We start from the raw sequence: 24137 nt of genomic DNA on the forward strand, positions 1-24137 counted from the left end.
ACTATTCCTTGGTGTTGAAAAGCAAAATTAGATGAAAATATTTCATAGTAGTTGCCATGTAATTGCACCCATTAGTATAGAGAAGTGTTTTGTACATAATATTTTTTTGCTATACACAAGATTTTATGCATTATATAGTTATACAATACAACATTTTAAAACAATTATTGTTGTGTACGGAAAATAATTATCGTGTACGGATCAACTCCTATTTATATATTGAATAACTGAAAAACACAATTTTATGAAAATAGAAAAAGGACTACTAGATTTCTAAACGAAAATATTATTCAAGGACACTACTATTCGTACCCCACATTGCAATTTGTAAACTTAGTCAAATCAATTATTATGATAATAATAATAATAATGATAATAGTTATAACAATAATAATAATAATAATAATAATAATAATAATAATCTTTATTATAGTAAATTTCGGTGAGATTTATACGAGTTATTACTTTACACTAGACCTGATACAAATAACTGCTTCCGTAATATTGAAGGACCTACGATATTGATCAAAAACTTTACTTCCAATACTAAATGCAGACTTGGATGCAATCGGTGTAAAAGGTAATAGTAGTAATAACAGCACCAACAACAATAAGAACAACAACACCACCTCTTTCCTTTGGTCTACTCTAATGATGTGCCGGTTCCTTGGTGGAATACAGCAGCAGCAGCAGCAACAACCACACTCGTCCTTTTCTTGATCACAATGTACATGTTGGGACCATTGATTTTGCCATCGGGCAGTTAATAATCATTATTGAAACGTTAAAGCACGGAGGTATAGGTTTTACTGATTAATCCTTTCTTTGAATTTTGTATGTTGCAGAATCGAAACGTAAGCTCATTTTAAACAATTTGGTTTTTCACTTCTAATAACTATTTTGAAATAAATTAAAATAAAACGGTTTATTCAGATACTTATTTATGATACCAAGTAGGAACTATTTTATCATAAAATAGTTATTTTTATGCAATCAAAACTATAAAAAACACATTTTGAAACAATAAAAAATGCTTATTAGAAATCTACATGTTAACTAATATACACTTTAAACAACCAATCTGATGTTATATCTTTTGCATGGTTTTTGTAAATACAATCCGCTTATCTTTTTTCTTGACAATTATTAGTTCAAATCTATAAATGCATTTTCATTTTGTTATTCTTAGTAAAATATAATAAAGGAAATTACTAGAAAATAACGACAAATATTGGATTTATTTTGTTGATACATGTAACTGGCTATCATTTAATTTTTCTTCTCAAGATAAAATTAAAAAAGATTTAAAAACAAGAAAATATCATTATAAAAGAGTTAAAAGACAAAAAAAGGTGCTAACTGCCATCGCTATATCCTCAATTTACAACTTGAAATATATCTTGAATTTAATTTGTTTCAATTTTATTTTGCATATATAAAGGACAAAGACATACACACCATAGAGCCACCACAATGGAATTTGTAGCTATTCTTCTTGGTTTGCTCTTATCCTACGCACTAATCCGAGCCACTTTCTCACTTTTTGGGGTTGGCAAACAGAAGAACCTACCTCCAGGCCCAACCCCGCTGCCGATCATCGGAAACCTCCACTTGCTTGGCCAGCAGCCGCACCAGTCTCTAGCGAAGCTAGCCATAATCCATGGGCCAATAATGTTGCTAAAACTTGGTCGCATCACCACACTAGTCATCTCCTCCGCAGCTGCAGCAAAAGAAGTCCTCCAGAAACAAGATCTTGCTTTCTCCACCCGCTATGTCCCCGACGGCCTCCACGCCCACAACCACTCTCAAAATTCCGTCGTCTGGATCCCCATCGGCCCCCAGTGGCGGACCCTCCGCAGGATCCTCACCTCCAACATCTTCTCCGGCAGCTGCTTGGATGCCAACCAGCACTTGCGGGCTCAGAAGGTGCAGGAGCTGGTAGCGTACTGCCGGAAAGCCAGCGAGGCCAATGAGTCTGTGGATATCGGTCGTGCTGCTTTCAGAACCTCGTTGAATCTCCTCTCAAACACCATTTTCTCCAAGGATTTAACAGACCCTTATGAAGATTCGGGTAGAGAATTTAAGGAAGTGGTCGGAAATATCATGATGGAGGTCGGGAAGCCAAATCTTGTGGACTATTTCCCAGTGTTAAAGATGATAGACCCACAAGGGATCCGAAGGAGATTGATGCGTCATGTTGGGAAGGTTATTGAGATTTTTGAGGAGTTGATCAAAGAGAGGTTGCTGATGAAAAGATCACATGAAGCAGATGTATTGGACTTGTGTTTAAAAATCAGTGAAGATAATCCAGAAGAATTCAACCGGGAAGTCATCCGGAGCATGTTTCTGGTAAGTAATTTATTTATATTCTATTTAAGCATGGAGTCCAATTCAATCCAACAAACATTGTAAAAAAAAAAGTTAATTCTTAAATAGTCATAATTAATAGGGCTGTGCATGGGTCAGTTTTGGACCCCAACCCAACCCAACTCGTAAATGATCGGTTTCTGGTTTTCAGAACCCAATAGGGTCGGTTTCTGGTCGGTTCGGTTTCTCGGTTTCTGATATCGGTTTGGGCGGTTTCTCGGTTTCTTGGGTTCAACCCATACACTTACGGTTTCTGGGTTTAAACCCCTGGGTTTTGGGTTTGAACCCATTTTCCAGAAATGTAACAATTAGTTAAATAATTAGAAAAACACCTAAGCTTCTTTTATTTATTTTTATTTTTTTAATATATATATATATATATATATATATATATATATATATATATATATATTTACTATCTTATAAAAAAAATGTCACTATTTCTAAAAATAAATTGAATAAAATAATAACATTTTTTTAAAACGTCTAAATCATTAAGGTAATTATACAACTAATCACTTATAAAATAATATTAAAATTTAAACAAACTCCTATAAATCTTCTCTTCCAAGGTTTTAACCAAATCTTTTTTCATCCAAATAAATACTCAACACACTATAATTTGGTCATTTTATGAATTTTCTTTATTTTTAATATGACATATTTCCTAAAACAAACTAATGATTGAATTGAAAATAATCATTCTCCATCGAAAAGAAATTAATTGTCGAAACAAATTATTTGTCGCCCGCCGCTTTACGCGGGTAAACGGCTAGTGTGTGTGTGTATATATATATATATATATATATATATATATATATATATATATATATATATATATATATATATATATATATATATATATATATATATATATATATAACAATCAGTAAAAAACATCGGGTTTGCGGGTTTGCTGGGTCGGTTTCTCGGTTTTAAAGAGAGGTCGGTTTCTCGGGTTGTTGGGTCGGTTTCTGGGGGCAAAACCGAAACCAAACCCGAAAAGTCGGTTTTTACAAATTTAAAACCCACACCGTCGGTTTTGATTCGGTTTCGGTTTCGTCGGTTTTTGTCGGTTTTTCGGTTTCTTAGTTTGGGTTTGCTCACCCCTAATAATTAACGATGAAATATGATTTATACACTTATTAAATAAATAAATAAATAAATACTTAATATTTCTAATATGTTTCTTTTAAAAATTGTTTTGATGGTTATATCTGTAATTATGATAGTTATGTTTTCATCATTCTTTCTAGATATTTATTTTAGATGGCAATTATAAATCAATATTTGCATTTGATTTTTTTGAATAAAACAAATATGAAAGTGATAGTATATTTTATTTATTTATAATATTTGTTGATATACCATATACATATATTGTTTAAGTTATGGTTTTATGATTTAATCAGATTATATATATAACTAGTTACCTTTGAAGATTCTGATAAAAATGACTAATTTATAAATTAACTAGTCACCGAGTATTCGTGTGTTGGACATATTAATTAAATTATGTAATAAAATTGTTGACAAATATATAGTGATGAAAATAATTATATTATTTGTATTAATTATAAAATAATATTTGTTACGATATGTTGATTATCACAATATCCAATAATTTCTATTTGCGACTAGTATATTAATAAAATTAAATATAAATATTGGTTTTGTGTTACTTTTAGGTATTTTAAAAAAAATCTCTACTAGCGACTTGTATGTAAATAAAATTAAAATTAAAAACAATTCTTACAGTATTCATCTCAATAGTCTCTAGTCACGACTTGTAGGTTAATAAAATTAAAATTAAAAATAACAATTAGTTTTAAAATTACTTATTTGATTTTCTTTTTAATTTTGAGCAAGAATAATTATTTGAAATATTAACAATATTATTTATAAAGATAACGAGTTTCAAATAAATGTTGATTCACATTTATATTTAAATATTTAAACTTTTTTTAGATATCTTAAAAATAATCTTTGACTATTGTTTAAATATTTAAATATTTCGATTTTCACATCATAATTAAATTAAAAAATTAAATATATTATATTAATAATTCAAAAAGTTTATAATTATGATGATAATATTTTACATTTAATAACATATTTAAATGAATAAATTAAATATATAACTGTGAAATTTTGAAGGGTTATAGGGTTCTAAATGGATGCTGTAAAAAAAAAGTTTCATTAATATAGTATAGATATATATAAATAAATAGTTAATTAACATATTAATTAAATTTTCACCAATCAACCTGTAATTTCCTTTAAATTACTCTAAAGAAAATTCAAAATTACGCTGCAATACAAAAAGGAACCTTAGAAAACAAAAATCAAACAAGTTTCTAATTCAAAATTGTAAATTGATTCTTATAAATTACAAATTTGTTTTTATAGTTTTAGGATAGTAATTTTTCAACTTTTAAGTTTTAGTGTTCTTTTTGTGGTGGGGAGTGGGGAGGAATTTCATAATTCGCAATTCGCAACTTGACAAATTCTAAAATTAGTTGTGTATAATCAGTTAATATAGTGACTAATGTGTTAGCTGTCAACTAAAATGAAAAGTATCCCTAATTTTATACGTCATAAACATGCATATTAGTCGGATGATTGAAAGCAAATTATATGAGTTACCTATTTAATTATTATTTTTCTTACTCTTATTTGAATGATAAAATGCACTTATCCCGTCTAAAAAACTCAGGATTTGTTTGTCGCCGGTACCGATACAACTTCAAGTACGTTAGAGTGGGCCATGACAGAAGTCCTACGCAACCCACACACCATGGAAAAAGCAAAATTGGAGCTTGAACAATGCATTGGTAAAGGAAAATTAGTAGAAGAGAATGATCTCTCAAGGCTACCATACTTATCATCCATTATGAAAGAAACTTTAAGGATACACCCACCAATCCCTTTCTTGGTTCCTCGGAAAGTTGATAATGAGCTAAAAATCAATGGCTACACAATCCCAAAAGGCACACAAGTTCTTGTTAACGCATGGGCCATAGGGAGAGATCAAAGCATCTGGGAGGATGCTTTGGAGTTCAAACCAGAAAGATTCATGACTTCAGATATTGATGTTAGAGGTCAAGATTTTGAGCTGATTCCTTTCGGTGCTGGACGAAGAATATGCCCTGGTTTACCACTTGCAACACATATGATACCTATGATGTTAGGATCATTACTTAATAACTTTGATTGGGTTCTTGACAATGGTAAATCTGGGGAGTTAGACATGACTGAAAGGTTTGGAATCACCATACAAAAGGCTTATCCTCTTTGTGCAACTCCGATACCGTTATTAAAATGACATGCAGAGTTGAAACAAGTTTGAATTTCACAGGTTTTAACCTTGGGGCGGTATGTCATTCAAAAGAGAAATGAAAAAGTTATACAAATTTGGTAAACCAACTTTAATAAAATAGGGTTGTATTTCCTTCTTGACCAAGAATCAATGGATCGACTAATTATGCTTTTGATACATATGGAAAATATATGTTTGTAACATAAGAAGCAAGTTTCAAGCTAGACAAAAGATTAGATTTGTGTCTGATAAGTTGGTAGGCAACAACGTATGATAAGTTGGTAGGCAACAACGTATAATGTAAATGAGAGTGTCACATTGTAACACCAAATTTCGAAAATGTAATAATATTTGGTTTATAATTATGGAAATATATATGGGAAGCTTTAGCTTTCTTAGTGTGATAAAGTACAAAGACATTAGATGCAAAAGTGTAAGAGAAAAGAAAAATATAAAAAGTGTAAACCAGGGAGAGTGTGTGTGTATATATATATATATATATATATATATATATATATATATATATATATATATGTCCAGAATCAATCATACGGGCACACAATAGATAGTAAAAACATTTGAACCTAACTCTCTCTCTCTCTCTCTCTCTATATATATATATATATATATATATATATATATATATATATATATATATATATATATATATATATATATATATAGAGAGAGAGAGAGAGAGAGAGAGAGTTAGGTTCAAATGTTTTTACTATCTATTGTGTGCCCGTATGATTGATTCTGGACCAATCATTTTAGTTATTTTAAGAAAGTAATTAATGCATATTAAATGCTGAAGATGTAATTAATACATATTATATCTTCAACATGTAATATGCATTAATTACTTTCTTAAAATAATAAAAATGATTGGTCCAGAATCAGTCATGCGGGCACACAATAGATAGTGAAAACAAAATAACCTAACCCTATATATATATATATATATATATATATATATATATATATATATATATATATATATATATATATATATATATATATATATATATATGTATGTATGTGTGTGTGTGTGCGCGCGTAGAATCGGTTTATATCGGTGGATTTATACGAAAACCAAGTATTAAAAATAGAGAAATTAAATACCGTCCTACCTTTTGATATTATCAATCCTCCTACCCATTTAAATGATGACATGTGCCATATTAGTATCCTAAAATATTATTAAATTTCATTAAATGAACATTAAATGTTACACATATCACAATTTCATTTGGTAGGAGGATATGTAAGAACAAAAAATAGGAGGGTATTTAATTTCTCTTAAAAATATAGATAGGGCTTTAAGTATTATATTGTATTGATGTCAAATTTATATTATACGAAACAAACCAATGTGTTACCAAACAAATAACAAAAAGCAGAACCAATATGTTTGATCAATAAAACTTTATCAATTGATTAATTATGGTATGATAATGATTTAAAATTTTGAATACTACCTGTATCATACTAACCAACTCTCCCTCTCCCTTTCCTTTTCCATTCTTTCTTTCTTTCTTTTCTCTTTCTCTCTCTCTCTCTCTCTCTCTATATATATATATATATATATATATATATATATATATATATATATATATATATATATAGAGAGAGAGAGAGAGAGAGAGAGAGAGCTAGGTTCAAATGTTTTTAGCAAGTATTGTGTGTCTAAATGCACCAATGAGAATTCAAAAAATAATATATCATTAAATAAATCTTTAAAGGGTATTTTGTACATTTTGTACTTTTAATTAACGAAATCATTTAATTTAAATCTTGCAATTAAGGAAATAAAGTAATATATTTGACCTAGTCATTTGTGTTCTCGTTTATAGGCGTGCATATTGTTCCGTTCCAACCCTAGCACATCTCTTTCTTTTTTGCAGCCTTCTTTAGCAACCAACGAGAATGTTTGATTAGAGATAGCTTCAACATGAATCTTCCAGATTTTCGTTTCAGCCAGCCTTCATCTTCCAGATTTTCGTTTCAACTTGAACACCGATGGATGTTTGATTAGAGATAACTTCAACACGAATCTTGAAGAGGAAGGGGCTCGCTTGTGTGCTCTCGTTAGGGCTTCTTTCCGTCGTGTTTCATGAGACGACATCACATTCGCCGCCTGTTAGCACGGTGGAGTCCTCCCACTTCGGTAACATCACCTGCCCGGCTTTCACTTCCGCCAGACCTTCTACTACTTGGAGCTGTATGAGATGCTTAAAGGGTTCTGATTGTGGATTATGTGCTTCACAAACTAATAAGGTAAAAACCATACTTGTTATTGACTTTTTTAGTCAAACTAACTAATCTTTAACTCCATAACTCGTACCAATCATTCAATCTTTTCAAAATCTACAAAAAACCCTTTTGAGGAACAAAACTATAATAAATTCCGAGATATATCCATTAAGATTCCGAGGTGTTTGTGGTGGAATCGCTGCTACATCAAACTAGATTTCAAATCTTATCGTTGTTCAATCATTCTTATCGTTAACTGAAGCCATAGGAACTTCCTGGACTTTTCTAGGGTTTGGGGTTATATTAGTCATAGGAACTTAATGGACTTTTCTCAGGTGCCTAAACATTTTTCTTGCTTTTCAAGTTTCTATTCATTCTCAGGTTCAATTTTTCTTGCATCTTTAGCTTGTACTCAATAATTAACTTGAACATGTTAGGCTTGATGTAATTTCCCAAATAAAGTTAACCCGATTCCAAATCTTTTATAATAAAATGTTTGTCAACTTATTTATGTTGTTGATCTTGTATATTGTAGGTATACCTTCAGAATTTGGTCTTCAGAATTCTGCCTTTAAAGTGTTTATGAAAAGTCCTCAACGAATGAGAGTGACAATGAGTACACTCTATAAGGGGTTGCATTCTTGGAACATTATTCAAAGCATGTGAATATGAGGCCTTTACAAAGCAGCATTATCGCGAGCTTTGAGGCATGAGTAAATATGAAACAAAAAGAAAGTTGACTCAGTAAAAGCCTGAATTGGAGAAATATGCAGACTTTTATACATTTTTGTGAGAGGAGCAGAGAAAACTTGAAGTAAACCCACGATTGCATCGGGCAATGGGAAGATGTTGACATATATTTTACTGATGCACATGTAAGTCTTTGTTATTATTCATTGATTCTTTTTCTACATAGAATGTTGTGAATGGAGTAGCATATGATTGATTTATATGATATTTGTGAATAGTCTTTTAATAAACACGCGCTGTAATATGTTTTTGAAATTTGTAAATATAGCTTGTTCAAGGCTTGTTTTCATGTTAGTATGAATGTTATTAAGTTTGGATTTAGAATGTAAAAAACAATAAACAGGTGTAAAATAGCGATTCTGATAGAATATTCAAACCATTATGCAAGAATAGTTTATTTTGTAAGAATATTTATTGTTGCATTCTGATAGAATTGTAGTTAATTGTTTATATGTAGGGGTGTAAGTGAGCTGAGCTAATCGTGAGCTACTCAGGATCGACTCGTTAAAAGCTCGACTCGAGATCGAATTAAACGAGCCCGAGCCGAGCTCGAGCCTAAATATGAGGCTCGTTTATTAAATGAGCTCGAGCCGAGCTTCAATTAATGGGCTCGCGAGCCTAAACGAGCTTAAACGAGCCTCTCTCTCTCTCTCTATATATATATATACACACACACACATATATATATATATATACACACACACACACACATAGAGGATCGTTTAGGCTCGATTAGGCTCGCGAGCCCACTAAATTGTTAATGAGCCGAGCTCGAGCTTCATTTTAAGGCTCGAATCGAGCTCGAGCTTCCTCAAATTAAACGAGCCGAGCTCGAGCTTTGTCAGGCTCGGGCTCGGCTCGGCTCGTTTACACCCCTTTTTATATGTTTAATGTGCAGTTGTTACAAGTGTATCACTACAAAATATTTTGCAATAAATTTGTGACAGAAATGGCTTGAAGACCTCATGGTAAAGGCTTGAAGAATGCATTAAAGAATGATCACACTCATCCAATGTAATTAAGATTGTTGTTATTTTTTTAGGAATTACACTTGTTATTTTTTCAAAATGTTGTTATTATTCAATGAATCACAATCATACAATGTAATTATTTGGTATATTATTAGTTTAAGAATCGATTTTGTGTATTTTTTCAGAATGTATTTAGTAGTTTATGATTGGCATTATGTCATTCTGACAGAATAAAATCGAAAATATATTTATTAGTTCATGGTTGGCATTCTATCATTCTGACATAATAAAGTCGAAAAATATATTTACTAGTTTATGGTTGGCATTCTATCATTCTGACAGAATAAAATCGGATTTTTAAATTTGAATTAATTTAAAATATTCAGATTTTTTAAAATAAAATAATTAATTATCCCTAAAAATCCAAAAATTTCCTTTTTTAATATAGGTTAATTGACTAAAATGTCTTTATGCTGAAATTAGTGTGATTGTATGGTACATGTTATCCTATTTTAATATCATAGACCCTCAGATCATGACCTTTCATTCTATTCAATCCAGTGGTCCAGATCTGTATATTCTGACACACAATAGTTACTAGAAACAATATAACCTAACTAACTAACTAACTAACTAACTAACTATATATATATATATATATATATATATATATATATATATATATATAGCTAGGTTCAAATGTTTTCAGCAACTATTGTGTGCATGAATGCACCAATAGGAATTTAGGAAAAAAATAAATCATTAATAATAAATATAAGGGTATAATAGTAATCTATACTATAATTAATTATGGTAAATTGATACAATTAAATAATATCCCCTTTTAAATAAAGATATCAGTTTTAAAACCTCACCCCCACCAGATTAGGGTTGTACGCTCCCTCTTCATCTCATACAGTACCCACACACACATAGAGACCCAATAGAACTACTCCACCTGCATAACAGGTGATGATCCACTTTCCGTCTTAGGCCTCCACACATAGGAAGTTCCAGAAGGTAGAGCTTCCAATTCGTCGGCTTCTGATGATGAACACGAAGAAGATTCTTCTGGTTCATCAATGAACAGCTTCCGTAATGAACTGGTGATAGAATCAGAAGCATGCATCTCATTATCCTTTGATTTAACTTCATCCTTGATGAGAAGATCACGATTAAAAAGAGGAAAAACAGTCCAGCCTTGTTAATCGAGTATAAAGATTTGTGCACGAATCGGCTTTTAGGTATGCACTGTATTATCTTTTTTTATTGTAAATTTAGTCACATTCATGTATTTACTAATTACATATGTTGTATGTTTCATCAAATGAAGTATAAAGATTGTGCATCTGATTTGCCCGCCAAATGTTTGATAAAATGCTTGAATCAAATATTTCAGCCAATTTTTCTTTTTGTAATATTTGAGTTATCATATCTCTTTCATACTAGCTCGGAATGATATGAAATTTGTTTTTGCATGTTCTCCTTTGTGTTAGCTCCAAGTTAGGTTCAGAAGTCATTTAAATTTGATTAATATTGGTTGAGTTATAGTCCTTCGAACATGTGATGTTACAGCTGTATTTTTAGCACTCTTTGTTCAGAAACATTTGTGATCTTTGAACTGTCATATTTACCACCTTCTAAATTGTAATAAGTTGACCTTTTTCCAAAGTATTGTCCTCTATTTAGCTACAATGTAGTCATTGTAATTAGATTAAGTCGATAATTTGGATCAGATGACTCGGGGAATACTTGATCAAGTGACTCGAGTACATTCTGTAAGAATAAATTAAAAGTCTTTAATGTCTAACACATTCTGTTAGAATTATAGTTTTATTCTGTTAGAATATACTGAAAGTTATACTATTTTAAAGTTGATTATGTTTTTTTTTTTTTTTTTTTTTTTTTTTGGGTTTTAGGTTTTGAAGGGGCTGCCATTGATGTGGAAAATGAAGAAAACATGGAGAACGAGAGTATTCCAGCAGAATGCTGTTATTTTTTAAGAATGTTATTCATTTTTGTTGATATTCTATTAGAATATTTATAACTATATTAAAATGTATAAGTCTTTTAGTTTGTAAGAATATATATGAATTTGTATTTAAGTTCGGATGTATAAGAATATATTAGCATGTTTGTTATTTTTCAACATCTGATTCAAGAATTTTGTTTTTCTTCAATAATATTCTATTAGAATAAAATTCTGAAAAATATCAATCTAACAAAAAATATTCTGATAGAATAAAATCGGTAAAAATTTAAATTGAATTAATTAAAAAATTAAGATTTTTTTTTTTTAAATTAGGAAAATTAATCATCCCTAAAAATCCAAAAATTTCCTTTCATAAATGTAGTTATTTGTCCAAAATACCATTTTGCTAAAAATTTTGTGATTATATGGTACATGTTACCCCATTGTAATATCATACACTTTCAAATCATCTCCATTGATTAATTTCATCCGTTGGTCCAGATCTGTACATTCTGGCACACAATACTTAGTAAAAACAAAATAACCTAAGTCTCTCTCTCTCTCTCTCTCTCTATATATATATATATATATATATATATATATATATATATATATATATATATATATATATATATATATATATATATATATATATATATATATATATATATATATATATATATATATATATATATATATATATATAACCTTAATCAAATAAAGACGATCAATTTGATAAGAAGATTAAAAAGTGCATAATTTACATATTTTTCGGCTGACCAATGAATTTAATCATTAAATGATACGAACATAACATGATCCATTTTTCAATTCAGTTGAGTTTTGATTTACTCTTCGACAACATTGTTTAATCATGGCGAAAATGATTCATTTTCAATTGAATTGAGTTTTGATTTTTTACGAAACATGTTGTTTTTACAATATTTAAAGATTAATTTTGTCGGTTCTCCAATAAATATGTAAAAATGCATTTCTTACCATTTTTATCAAATTAGTCATTCTTCTCGGGTATATATATATATATATATATATATATATATATATATATATATATATATATATATATATATATATATATATATATATATATATATATATATATATATATATATATACTATCTTATAAAAGAAATCCCACTACTTCTAAAAATAGATTGAATAAAATAATAATATTTTTTTAAAACGTCCAAATCATTAAGCTAATTGTACAACTAATCACTAATAAAATAATATTAAAATTTAAACAAACTCCTGTAAATCTTTTTTTTTTCAAGGTTTTGACCAGATCTTTTTTCATCCAAATAAATACTCAACACCCTATAATTTGGTCATTTCATGAATTTTCTTTATTTTTTATATGACATGTTTCCAAAAAAAACTAATGATTGAATTGAAAATAATCATTCTCCATCGAAAAGAAATTAATTGTCGAAACAAACTATTTGTCGCCCGCCGCTTTGCGCGGGTAAACGGTTAGTGTGTGTGTGTGTGTGTGTGTGTGTATATATATATATATATATATATATATATATATATATATATATATATATATAGTTACAACATAGTTATACGGAGAATAGTGCATGTGTTATAACATAGTTACAACAATTGGTAATATTTTTATTAATAATAGGGTCATTTTGGGTTATACCTAAGGAAAAAATCAGCAATAAATAACATGGGAAAGTTATATGGACTTGATTTGATAATTAATTAAAAGTATTTAGTTTATTAAATGAAATCTATAAGTTTTGAATTGTTATGGAGGATAAAATAAGACAACTTAAGTAATCCAATAATTACATGTACATGCATAATTATTAGGTGACTATATAATTATCATTTTGGCTTTTTATTATTATTATTATTCACTATAAATAAAGGGTAGTAAGAACGAATTTATAATGATGAGTTTTACTTAAAACCCTAGGAAATATTTGGTCCCACCTCTACATTCCCGAAACCCTCAAAATCGCAACACCACGTCATTGTGAATTCATTGTGTAACATCCCAAAAATCAACACAACATTTTTCTTTTTTAAAACCATTCCAAAATCAACAAATTACACCAAAACATAGTTTCCAAAACCAAAATTATGAATCAGTGTATCCCAAATTAATAAGTCAACAAAATCTTGGATGATGTGAACAATCATGTCTTCGTCTTGCCCCTGACCTCTGATGTACTTGAAACCATAAAATCAATCTGTAAGCAAAAGCTTAGTGTGTTCCCCTAAGGTACCATACACATCAACATAATACAATGCACAAACCAGGCTTGCAGCACTAGGCTGGACCGCCACCGAGTCACCACTCCCTAGCATACAACATAAGTTAGACCGTTTCCTTGGGCCTATAATATCAACTGGACCACTCGGGTATCTTGGCCTTCAGCAAAAAGCAGGACCACCTCAACCCAACAAAACAATAACATATTGACATATGCAACGATAACTAATAGTCGATATTCATACATATCTACCAGTCTAACATATCACCAATGAATATAGGTAATCGTACACATCTACCAGTCTAACATCAAGGTTGCAAAAAACGTTCGACGTTAGCTAGTCGGTGGACTGAGGTCAAGGGATTAATCGGCTAGGCGGAGATTAATCGGGTACCATTAATTGCTAATTTGTTGAATTTTAAAAAAACAAATATGATTAATATCATATCAAACTTCGTAAATACCACTAATATGATAACAAAATAGGTTAATATGATTAATACAACACTAATCATGCCTCAAATAATTTCCATTGAGATAAAACTTCTTCAAAATGTTAAAATTTTATCGTTTTATAATGTTTAACTCATTAGATATGATGGGATTAATCGCTAAGCGCCCTCTAATTGGTCGACTAGCGCCTAAGGATTAATCGGATATTAATCGGGACCTAATCCGGATTTTTACAACAGTGTCTAACATATAGCCATCATAGTATCATCATATATTCCAGGATACATAACTTAGTGGGTCGACATTGGTGCCTTTGACGCATGTGTACAGTGAGCAATACTAAACTCATAATCTGAACGATAGCTAAATTGACCACTGCTCCAAACACCGGCTCTACAAGTAACTTGTACAACACTCCAGGACCAAAACACAACCTACTACTTAAAATACCCCAAATGACCTAAATTTAAACTTGGTCAAAGTCAATGATCAAAGGTCAAAAGTCAAAGATCAACCTCCAGCTGGTCGCCATGTTGTGGCCGCTAAACGACAAAGTAGGCAGGTTCTTACCCAGTTGCCAAGTCGTGGCAACCTAAGGCCACGTCGTGGGGACTGGTCTGGACAGCTTAATCCAGTAAGCCTTTTTCCTACAACTCCAAGAGCTCCAAAGCTCAGAGCTGGTCCATCCCATGGTATTGATGGGTAAATTTGCCAACTTTATCTATTAAAACACCTTAATAAGTCAAGATCCCAAACCCTAATTCCATAAAGGCGACTAAATGCATAAAGACACTCATTAAGCAACCAATCCCTAGATTGGCTCACCTAAAGTTTCCAGAAGGGTTTCTTACACCTAATAAGCCATAAAAATCGTAGCTTTATATACATGCATGTCCCTTCCTTTTTTGGTCAAAAACATGGCAATAAGGAACTCAAGCTTGAGCATGGGACCAAAAACTCCATAGATCCTTAGATTTAGAACAAGATGATTAAGAACAAAAGGGCCAGATCTAGAGACAAGTAACATAAAGATTGGATCTTGAGGACTTACAAGAGTCTAGAAGCATACACAAGAGGGATAAGGAGTGTTGTTTGCTTAAACAAAGTCCAAGGTGCCTTGTTCTTATTCTTCAAAACACCACAAAACACAAAAACTCAAAGGTTAGCAACGGAGGTTAGGGTTTTCTCTTGGAGAACGAGGGAGGATGATTAAGGTTGAGGGTGGGAAACCCAAACCATCATATTCCATTAAATAGGGGCTAAAACCCAGATTAAGGGTTGCCATTAAACAGCGGACACGTCATGGCGAATATATGTCACGCCGTAGTGCTAGCTTAGTGCCCACGAAACTTTTGCCTTGGCCATGTCATGAGCCTCCATCACCATGTCATGACCACCAGAAATCCAACATCTATATATTAAATTACTCAAAAGAAACATACCTAAAACTTGGTGTTACATTTCTCCCCCACTTGATTCAGACTTCATCCTAGACGTCCTTAGCGACAAATAACTTCGGGTAGTGCTCCCGTATCTCTGCCTCGGGTTCCCAAGTGCACTCGGAACCTTTCTAATGATACCATTGGACCTTAACTAAAGGTACCACCTTATTATGCAAGGCGTTCGTCTTCCAGTCTAGGATCACTATCGGTCTCGCCACACAACTCAGGCGTTCATCAACTTGAATGTCATCCACACACTTCTAGAGCTGAGAAAAATGAAAGGTGCTATGAATCTGACTATGCTCCTCAAGAAATTCCAAATGATAACTACCTTTCATACTCTAGCAACTACCCAGAATGGTCTGTTAAATCGGGGCCCTAACTTACCCCTCTTCTTGAAGCGAATAACACCCTTCCAGGGTGATACCATCAACAATACCATATCCCCAACCTAGAACTCCAACTCGGATCGCCTTTTATTAGCGTAACTCTTATGTCGGCTCTAAGCTGTCTGCAACCTCTGCCTAATTTGTTAGATGGACTCTATTGTCTAGAGCACCACCTAGGTCCTACCCATGGCCCAATGGCTGACCTCTCCCTAAAAAACTGGTGGACGACACTTCCTTCCATAGAGAAGCTTAAAAGGTGGTGAACGAATACTGAAATGATAATTGTTATTGTAAAAAAAAACTCGGCAAGGGGAAGGTAGGAATCCCAACAAACCAAAATCGATGACAGCAGCCCTCAGCCTATCCACGAGCGTCTGAATGGTCCAGCCTAAGGATGCTAAGCAGTGCTGAAATGTAGTCTAGTATCCAGTTCCTTGTGAAACTTCTGCCAAGACCAGGAAATAAACTATACATCACGATCAGTTACAATAGAGACTAGTACACTGTGGCAAGCGACAATCTTATGTACATACACATCGGCCAACTTCTTGACCAAAGAACTCTCACGAATAACGATAAATAGGCAACTCTTGGCCAACGGGTCCACGATAACCCAAATCGCATGAAATACTTTGGCCGTCCTCGATAGCTTGGTGACGAAATCCATAGTGATTTGTTCCCATTTCTACATGGGAAACTCCAAGGGCTGCAACTTGGCATGCAGACTCTGGTGCTCAACCTTGACCATTCGACAGGTCAATCATTTCTCCACGTACCATGTAATCTTCCTCTTCATGCATGGACATCAATAACTAAGTCTCTTGTCCCGATACATCTTTGTGGCTCCAAGGTAAATTGAGAATCTAGACTTATGAGCCTCCTCCAAGTGGTAGATATCTCAGAAAATGGAAGGGCATTAATGACCATTCAATTCTGAAGATTTGACGGATCAAGTCCTTTTCACTTCTCTGAAAATGTTACACATTTTTCTGCATCAACTATATTCTTGTTTGACTAGTTCTTTTGTTTGTATTCTTATAATGTTTATTCTTTTGTAAAGAAATCCAAAGGTGGCAATTTTGAGCCTAGTATGCAACTTTTAACACATCATTGTGATGGGTTTTGAGCACTATAACATCCTTATGGTGCACATAAAACACTAATGCTTTAGATCTTAGTTTTCTCTAGTTATGCATGCAAATTTCATTTTACAAAGCATAAAGCCTAAGTAGCATACAACATTGATAATTGAAACATAAAAAACAAATGATGATTACCTGTTTGTTGTAGGTTGTAGAACTTGACCTTTCAAGAGCTTAGCACCGTAAATTTGATGCCTCTAATGGAGTCACAAAAAACCAAAAGCAAATGGAGAATAATGAGAGAGAGGCTAGGAGGCACCAAAACGGCTAGGGTTCATCTTGGAACTCTTAGGGGACTTTTTGGTGATGCTAGGGGTTACATTTATAGTGTGGAATTCCCAGGGTTTCACATGAAAACCCTAATTCACTTCCTTGGGCCTTTAGTGCAATAATCCATATGATAAGCCATTTGGACTAACTCTCCATGGACTCCTACATTAAATTAGTCCATCCTAATCAACATGGATCATTAGCCCCAAACTATAGGTATTACTGATTTACATAATCTGTCCTCGTTAATTTAATCAGTCTCTTTTGATCACTAAGTTAATTCCAAATTAATTCTTGACCAATACCAATTAAATAATATGATTTCTCAGTTAATATATTATTCTTATAATATATTAATAAATCACAAATAACCTCTTTCTCAAATATCCATCATATCAAATTGCTCTAGTGAATGCAACCCAAAAGGGCCATGCTACTATCGGGTCAAGTACATACCAATTATAGTTATGGGCTTAAACACCTAATCCAACACATTGTCCCTAGAATTATGTTGTTGTATGTGACTAAATCTCTCGAAGTCTCTCATTGGCGATACCATCTGCTGAGAGCATTAAGTCACCCTCTCGTGCTGATTGTCTAGCATTGTCTAAACTTTAAAATGTGAGATAGCCTGGTCCAAATGAAAAATATTGATAAAAAGGCTAGGGTGTTTATTATTTTGAAGTTAATAATCTTTACCTGACCTTGTACTTAGAAGCATGCTTGTCGTATGCATCAAGTCTCATGTTCTGTTGAAACATTAAGCATAACCTAATGGCTTACCCTGATTGCATAATCATCAACGTAAGAGATAATATCAGGTCATTAAATGACAAAGGGTTGTTTATGACCCTGAGCTCCTAGGTTGAGGTAGACATGGTACCATTATGATTTAACGGTGAGTCTTTGATTCTAGACTGCAATTAACTTTATGATGCTAGGATTAAACCCCTTCTTGCTGATAGGTTATCATTGTCAATGATTCGTGTTGATTTCACATTAGTATGACTGAGGCATCCTACTTCTATTCCACAAGTCTTCTTAACAGAGCTTGATGATTCACTGTGTAAAACCACACACTGTTAAAATTTCGAAAGTCTATGCCGATGGTTAGTTTGTGTACCGTAGACTATCACATACATCAATCCATTCTTACACTTATATTATTTTTTAAAGTTTTATGATTTATCATATGTACCAAACGCTGTTGAGAACTTGACACATCTATGCCGATGGGTATATCATTTTCCGTGATATACTACATACACCTATCTACTCTTGCCATTTTTCATCTAAAAAAAGAGATTTATGATTCAACGTATGACACCACACGCTGATGAGATCTCGAAATACTAGGTCAGTGAATGGTAGTTTATGCCCACACTATTAGGACATGTCTCAAACCAACTAGATAGTCATCAATCCTCTCACTGATTGATTACGATGATGCTGATGATGTGTTTAATGTATCTATCTTATCCAAACGGTAACTTTTTAAATCACATCAATAGTTTCATCATTATCTTGGGATACATGATTTTTACAGTGCATATCTCTTCTCTCATGATTAGGTAAAAAAGGAAGATACTACTTGGGTATTAATTAGGAATTCACCGTTTTAGGTCAACTTCATAGATGATTCAAAAGCAATTAGTATTCTCTCAAAAAGGTCTTCATAGTCATCTTCCCCACATTCACCATGTTAAAGCCCTTGTACGAGTTTGCTCCCAATGGTAACGTCATCAAAGGTCCTCATGCTTCTGATGCCACCATCATAGTTAAATCAACAAATGTGGCATTCTCAGATGATATACCAAAGTTATTTGTGAATTCTAGAATCGAAGACTTTGTCGAATTTTCAAAAGCGGTCCACTTCGGTATGCTTTCTACGACTTTCTAGAACCTTTATACCCTAAACAAGTATGTGAGTTCTACTACACATGCTCTGCTGATTCTATTGCTCAAACCATCACTGGAACCATTGGAGATGGTCAATACAGGGTTGTTATTGTTGTGGAAAGCATTCAAGTTACTCTTCACCTTCCTCTATATGATAGATACTCTAAAAATCTTTCTGAAGATAGCTGCAAGACTGTTTGTGAGAAACTAAGGTATAACTTTAAACTTAAGGGCGTCGCTTGTAATCCCTACAGGAACACTCTTTGTCAATGTTTCGATGCAGGGTGGAAATGTTTAATAGGTATGATTGGAAAATGTCTTGGTCAATATAATGGATTTTTGGATCAGCTAAAGCTCTTTGAGCAAAGAATCTTATCTGCCATTGTTTACAATAAGAAACTGGATTTTTCTCAAATCTTTCTTGATCAGCTTATTGAATGTTGTCCTGGAAATAAGAGACCAGTGCATGTTTCCTACCCATGCTGGCTTGGGTTGATCTTGTCTCATGAAGAAGGCTACGTTGAAAGTCATGGGATCATCTTTCCAATTCCTCCTCTTTCCTCGAAAATCATCAATGTTGCCCCATCAATTAATGTAGTCTATTACTGCAAGAATACAAAAGTGGATTGAAAATTCCTATGTGGTTGAATCCTCATACTCTGAAGAGGATGATGACAATGATGATGTTGGTGATGAAGAAGGCAATGATAATTAGAATTCAGAAGCTGATCATCAAGAAGGAGCTAATAAGGGATAAGACACTAATAAAGATGAAAATAATTCAGCAGCTGACATGGGAGATGACTTCACTCATAATATGAACTATTCTCCAAGGAAAAACAAGCACATATGTTTTTCATCTACATCCCCTACTTATAACAATGTACATAATGCATGAACCCCTCCCATTAGAGATACTACTGAGCCAATGATCCTGGATGTACCTTCTCCTATACCATTCCCTTCTCCTCAAGCCGATACAATCCATAAAGCTGAAATGGTTCCTCCTACACTATCACTAATTAATGTTGTTCTTCATCTGATAGACCAAGGAGAAGCTAACTCCAACTTTGAAACTGTTGTGCTTTCCCAACTTTCCTTATTCGTGCAGTTGACTCAGTCAATGAATAAAATATTGACTAAAGTTGAAAGGAATATGGCTACAATGAAGAGACTTATGGCCTTGAATGGTGAAGATGATGTTGATAACACTAAACCAAACTCTCCAGGTGATAAGCCTCCTCTACCTCCTCCTCCATCAACAAACCCTCCACCACCACCTCCTCCACCAACACATCCTCCTCCAAAAACCCCTTTTCCTCCTCTTAGCTCTTCTCCCCTATTTGATGCTGCCAAAAGGGGTAGAATTATCAAGAGGGCCCGTAAACGATGCAAATGGTTACAGTCTGAGATGACTGAAAGGAGTAAAGCTCAAGCAAATCCTCTAGATCTGATTGTTATTGCTGATAATCCTGATGATGATGCTGTTCTGATCAGCTGATTCTCAATGTTGTTCCAGACGCTAGTGACCAATCAGAAACTAATGACTATGAAGGTTTTCTGGATCTTGGTTTCATGAAACAAGTTATTGTTTCTGTTGTTCCATTAAACGTTATCTATCATGGTTCTTTTCTTGAGGGGGAGTTTGCTCAAGAGGTTCCTTAAGGAACAAATAGTGACATTGATTCTGATAATGTTGTCTAGCGTAATCCAAGAAAAAGAAAGGCCTCTTTCTCAGGGGAGCTGTTAACTCTGAAGCTAGAAGTTACTCTGCAGCTGGTGGTACTTCGGCACCTCCTCAAAAGAAAAGCAAGCTCACTTTTGATCTGAGTTAGTTAGCAAAAACATGAAGCTTACCTATCAATGAAGTTAATTACATAATGTAGCAATACAATGTTGCCATTCGAGAGAAGAAAGAAGACAGAAACTAAGAACGCTTGTCTGCCTAACTTGTTCAAGAACTTGTTTCCGCTAACAAAAATTTTGAAGTCCAAAAAACTAAAGAACAGGTTAAGAAGATTTTCAACAACAATGTTGAAAGACAACACATTGTTTCAAACCTTTACGACCAGATTGATAGAAAGATGCTTGGACACGTTCTGACTCGAAGAAACAAGATTGATTCGATTATGAAAGTAAAATGCACCAAGCCAAGGACCGAGTCACTAAAACTTCACCTAGTAAGAAAGAAAACTAAGTATGAATACACTAAAGTTGTGTTTTCTCGTGAGCTAGTCAAAGTTGGCTACAACGAGTGGATGCAGATTCTTGTAATAATCAACAACAAGAAAAGTGCTCATGCCCAAGAAGTGAAGTTGGCAATTCAGCAACTTCTCAAATAAGTGAAGAAACTAAACCTACCATCCGCTAGTCCATCGGTGTGTTCATCTAGATCAGCCTCATTAGGAAGAACATGTACTCCCTGGCAGTCCAAGAATACCAAGTTCCTTCTTCCTTATGGTACAAGATACATCAATAATGCATTACCAGCTGCTGTTGAACCTATTCAACACATGTTCATTCTAGAGCCAGAGCACAAGATCTTCTATCTGGATAGTCAAAATCAAATGTTCTTTCAACGCACTGATTACCTTCCTTATGCTCCCATTGAGCACTTGTTTCATCTTCTTTTGGAAGGACTAGTTCAGTATGAGCTGGAAAGATGATATCACATGCTGATATAACTGGAGCTAAATAGAAGACTGGATGAGCTGAAACTTGATGAATTCCGATGCGTAAAGCTTGAAATCTTGAAAGAAGTTGACAAGTTCTACAATGACTCTTCTGATGACTCTGAAGAAGAGGATTAGTTTTGACATCATCAGATAGGGAGATTATAAGGTCTCATTTTTATGATCTGATGAGTCAAATACATAACATGTTGATTCCTCAGCGTCATCGTCTACGAGTCGACGGCGCCACCGCCAGCTTAGCCAGTTCAACACTGTTAGCTTATAATTTTTCTATTGTAATCATTTGTATGTTAGGCAGTTGTTATAGATAAATATATAATAGATCAAATTCTATATCTTAATGAAAAGACCTGTTCTTAGTATTGATTACACATAATCCCGTCAATCAAGGGATATATATGTATAGATTAGTGTGTGTGTGTGTGTGTGTATATATATATATATATATATATATATATATATATATATATATATATATATAACATTAGGGAAAACCCTAATGTTGTCGTTATAGTGCTAGAGTTTGTGACTTTGTGTCAATTGTCTTTATGACAACCCCGTCTTCTTTGTAAAGACAAAAACTATTTTCTTGGTGAAAGGAACATTTATAAAATTTATGTGTTATTTACTTTTTGTTGATTATTTCATTTAGATTAGTTTTACCTTCCTTGTTCACACATGAAGTATATCCGATCATAATACAAACCTTCACTTGGTTTTACCCACAAATCATGCCTTTGACTCCTTGAAATCGTAAGTCGATCTAATCTAAAAACAGGGTGTTACACACACCAAGGAAAATATATGTCACATCGTGGTACTAGCTTAGTGCCCACAAAACTTTGGCTATGCCGTGTCACTCCTTCTCCATGTCATGGCCACCAGAAATTCAATATCCAAATATTAAATTATTTAAAAGAAACATACCCGAAACTTGGTGTTACACATTTTCGCGACGTGGTATCTGCAGTTAAGGAAAATTCACATTTTTCGAGCTTCTTTGATGGTGTTCTATGGATGGGTTGTTGTTGGATGTTGCGTATCTGATTGCCTTGGATGCGACTACGAAAGAGGAGTTATACGTTGGATTCGTAGCTCTCATCAATCAATAAAAGATCTATTAGGGTTTTGACAAACTCTAAAAGGTATGTATTCTTGCTTAATCAAGTTGCAATTAGATAGGTTGTTCATAGATCCGGTTGTGGACCTATTGAGTATCTAAAATTGTTTCTTCCATTGTCCCTTTAATGTTGTTTAGTGATCCTCAAAACCCATTGGTGGTTGCAGAGAGATTTGTACACGTATTTTGGACTTTCAGTTTTCCGTTCTTATGTGTGTGTGTTCAATGGTAAGTATTAAAATGTTAGGAAGAAAGAAATTAATCTTAGCCATTCATTAAAAAATTAGACGGGCCAGATTTAAAGAGTTACAATATTGTTTTTTTGTTTGCCTTTTTTGGTAAATAATAGATAAATTGCTATTTTCATGATTTTATACACCTATTCATACACTCATTCACATTATAATAAATACGTTTTTTTTTTCACTCAGTCACAATTTGATAGATTATTCACAGTTTAACACAAAACATTAACCAAATTATCAAAATAATTAACATTATTTTTAATCATGCATAAATATATAGAAAATTATAAATAAAAATAAAATCACAATTTAATTTACATTGGTTGTAGCTAAATGCACTTATTTATAAGTTCATTTACATTTTATTTAAGGCTTCCTATAATCATTCATAGTTTAGTTTTCATTATGTTTACTGTTTAAAAACTTAAATAGTCAATTGAAACATTTCATCAAGCAATTTTTTAAATCTTGTTTTTAAACTTTCTTGATCTAAACATTACCATTAGAGATTTACAAATCTGATGAACACATTGGTGACTGGTCAATGATAACAAATTTGAGTTCGTCAGAGTATAGAATTGTGTTTCGTGGAAATATATG

At 32.8% G+C, this 24137-nt stretch overlaps 1 protein-coding gene and 1 long non-coding RNA gene across 2 annotated transcripts; both read left to right on the top strand.

The window, feature by feature from the left end:
• The first annotated feature begins 1446 nt into the window (after positions 1-1446).
• On the top strand, positions 1447-6059 carry LOC111883985 (7-ethoxycoumarin O-deethylase). The gene is made up of 2 exons (XM_023880314.3): positions 1447-2349; positions 5084-6059. The coding sequence occupies exons 1-2, from the start codon at positions 1474-1476 to the stop codon at positions 5690-5692; spliced, it is 1485 nt and encodes a 494-aa protein (XP_023736082.1). The 5' UTR covers positions 1447-1473; the 3' UTR covers positions 5693-6059.
• Positions 6060-7473: 1414 nt separating this feature from the next.
• LOC122197069 (uncharacterized) lies at positions 7474-9097 on the top strand. Its single transcript, XR_006189858.2, has 2 exons — positions 7474-7963; positions 8475-9097. It is a non-coding gene; the product is annotated as an uncharacterized LOC122197069 (long non-coding RNA).
• Positions 9098-24137: the final 15040 nt, after the last annotated feature.

The sequence above is a fragment of the Lactuca sativa genome, chromosome 3 (assembly GCF_002870075.4).
Source record: "Lactuca sativa cultivar Salinas chromosome 3, Lsat_Salinas_v11, whole genome shotgun sequence".
In the NCBI taxonomy this organism is placed as follows: domain Eukaryota; kingdom Viridiplantae; phylum Streptophyta; class Magnoliopsida; order Asterales; family Asteraceae; genus Lactuca; species Lactuca sativa.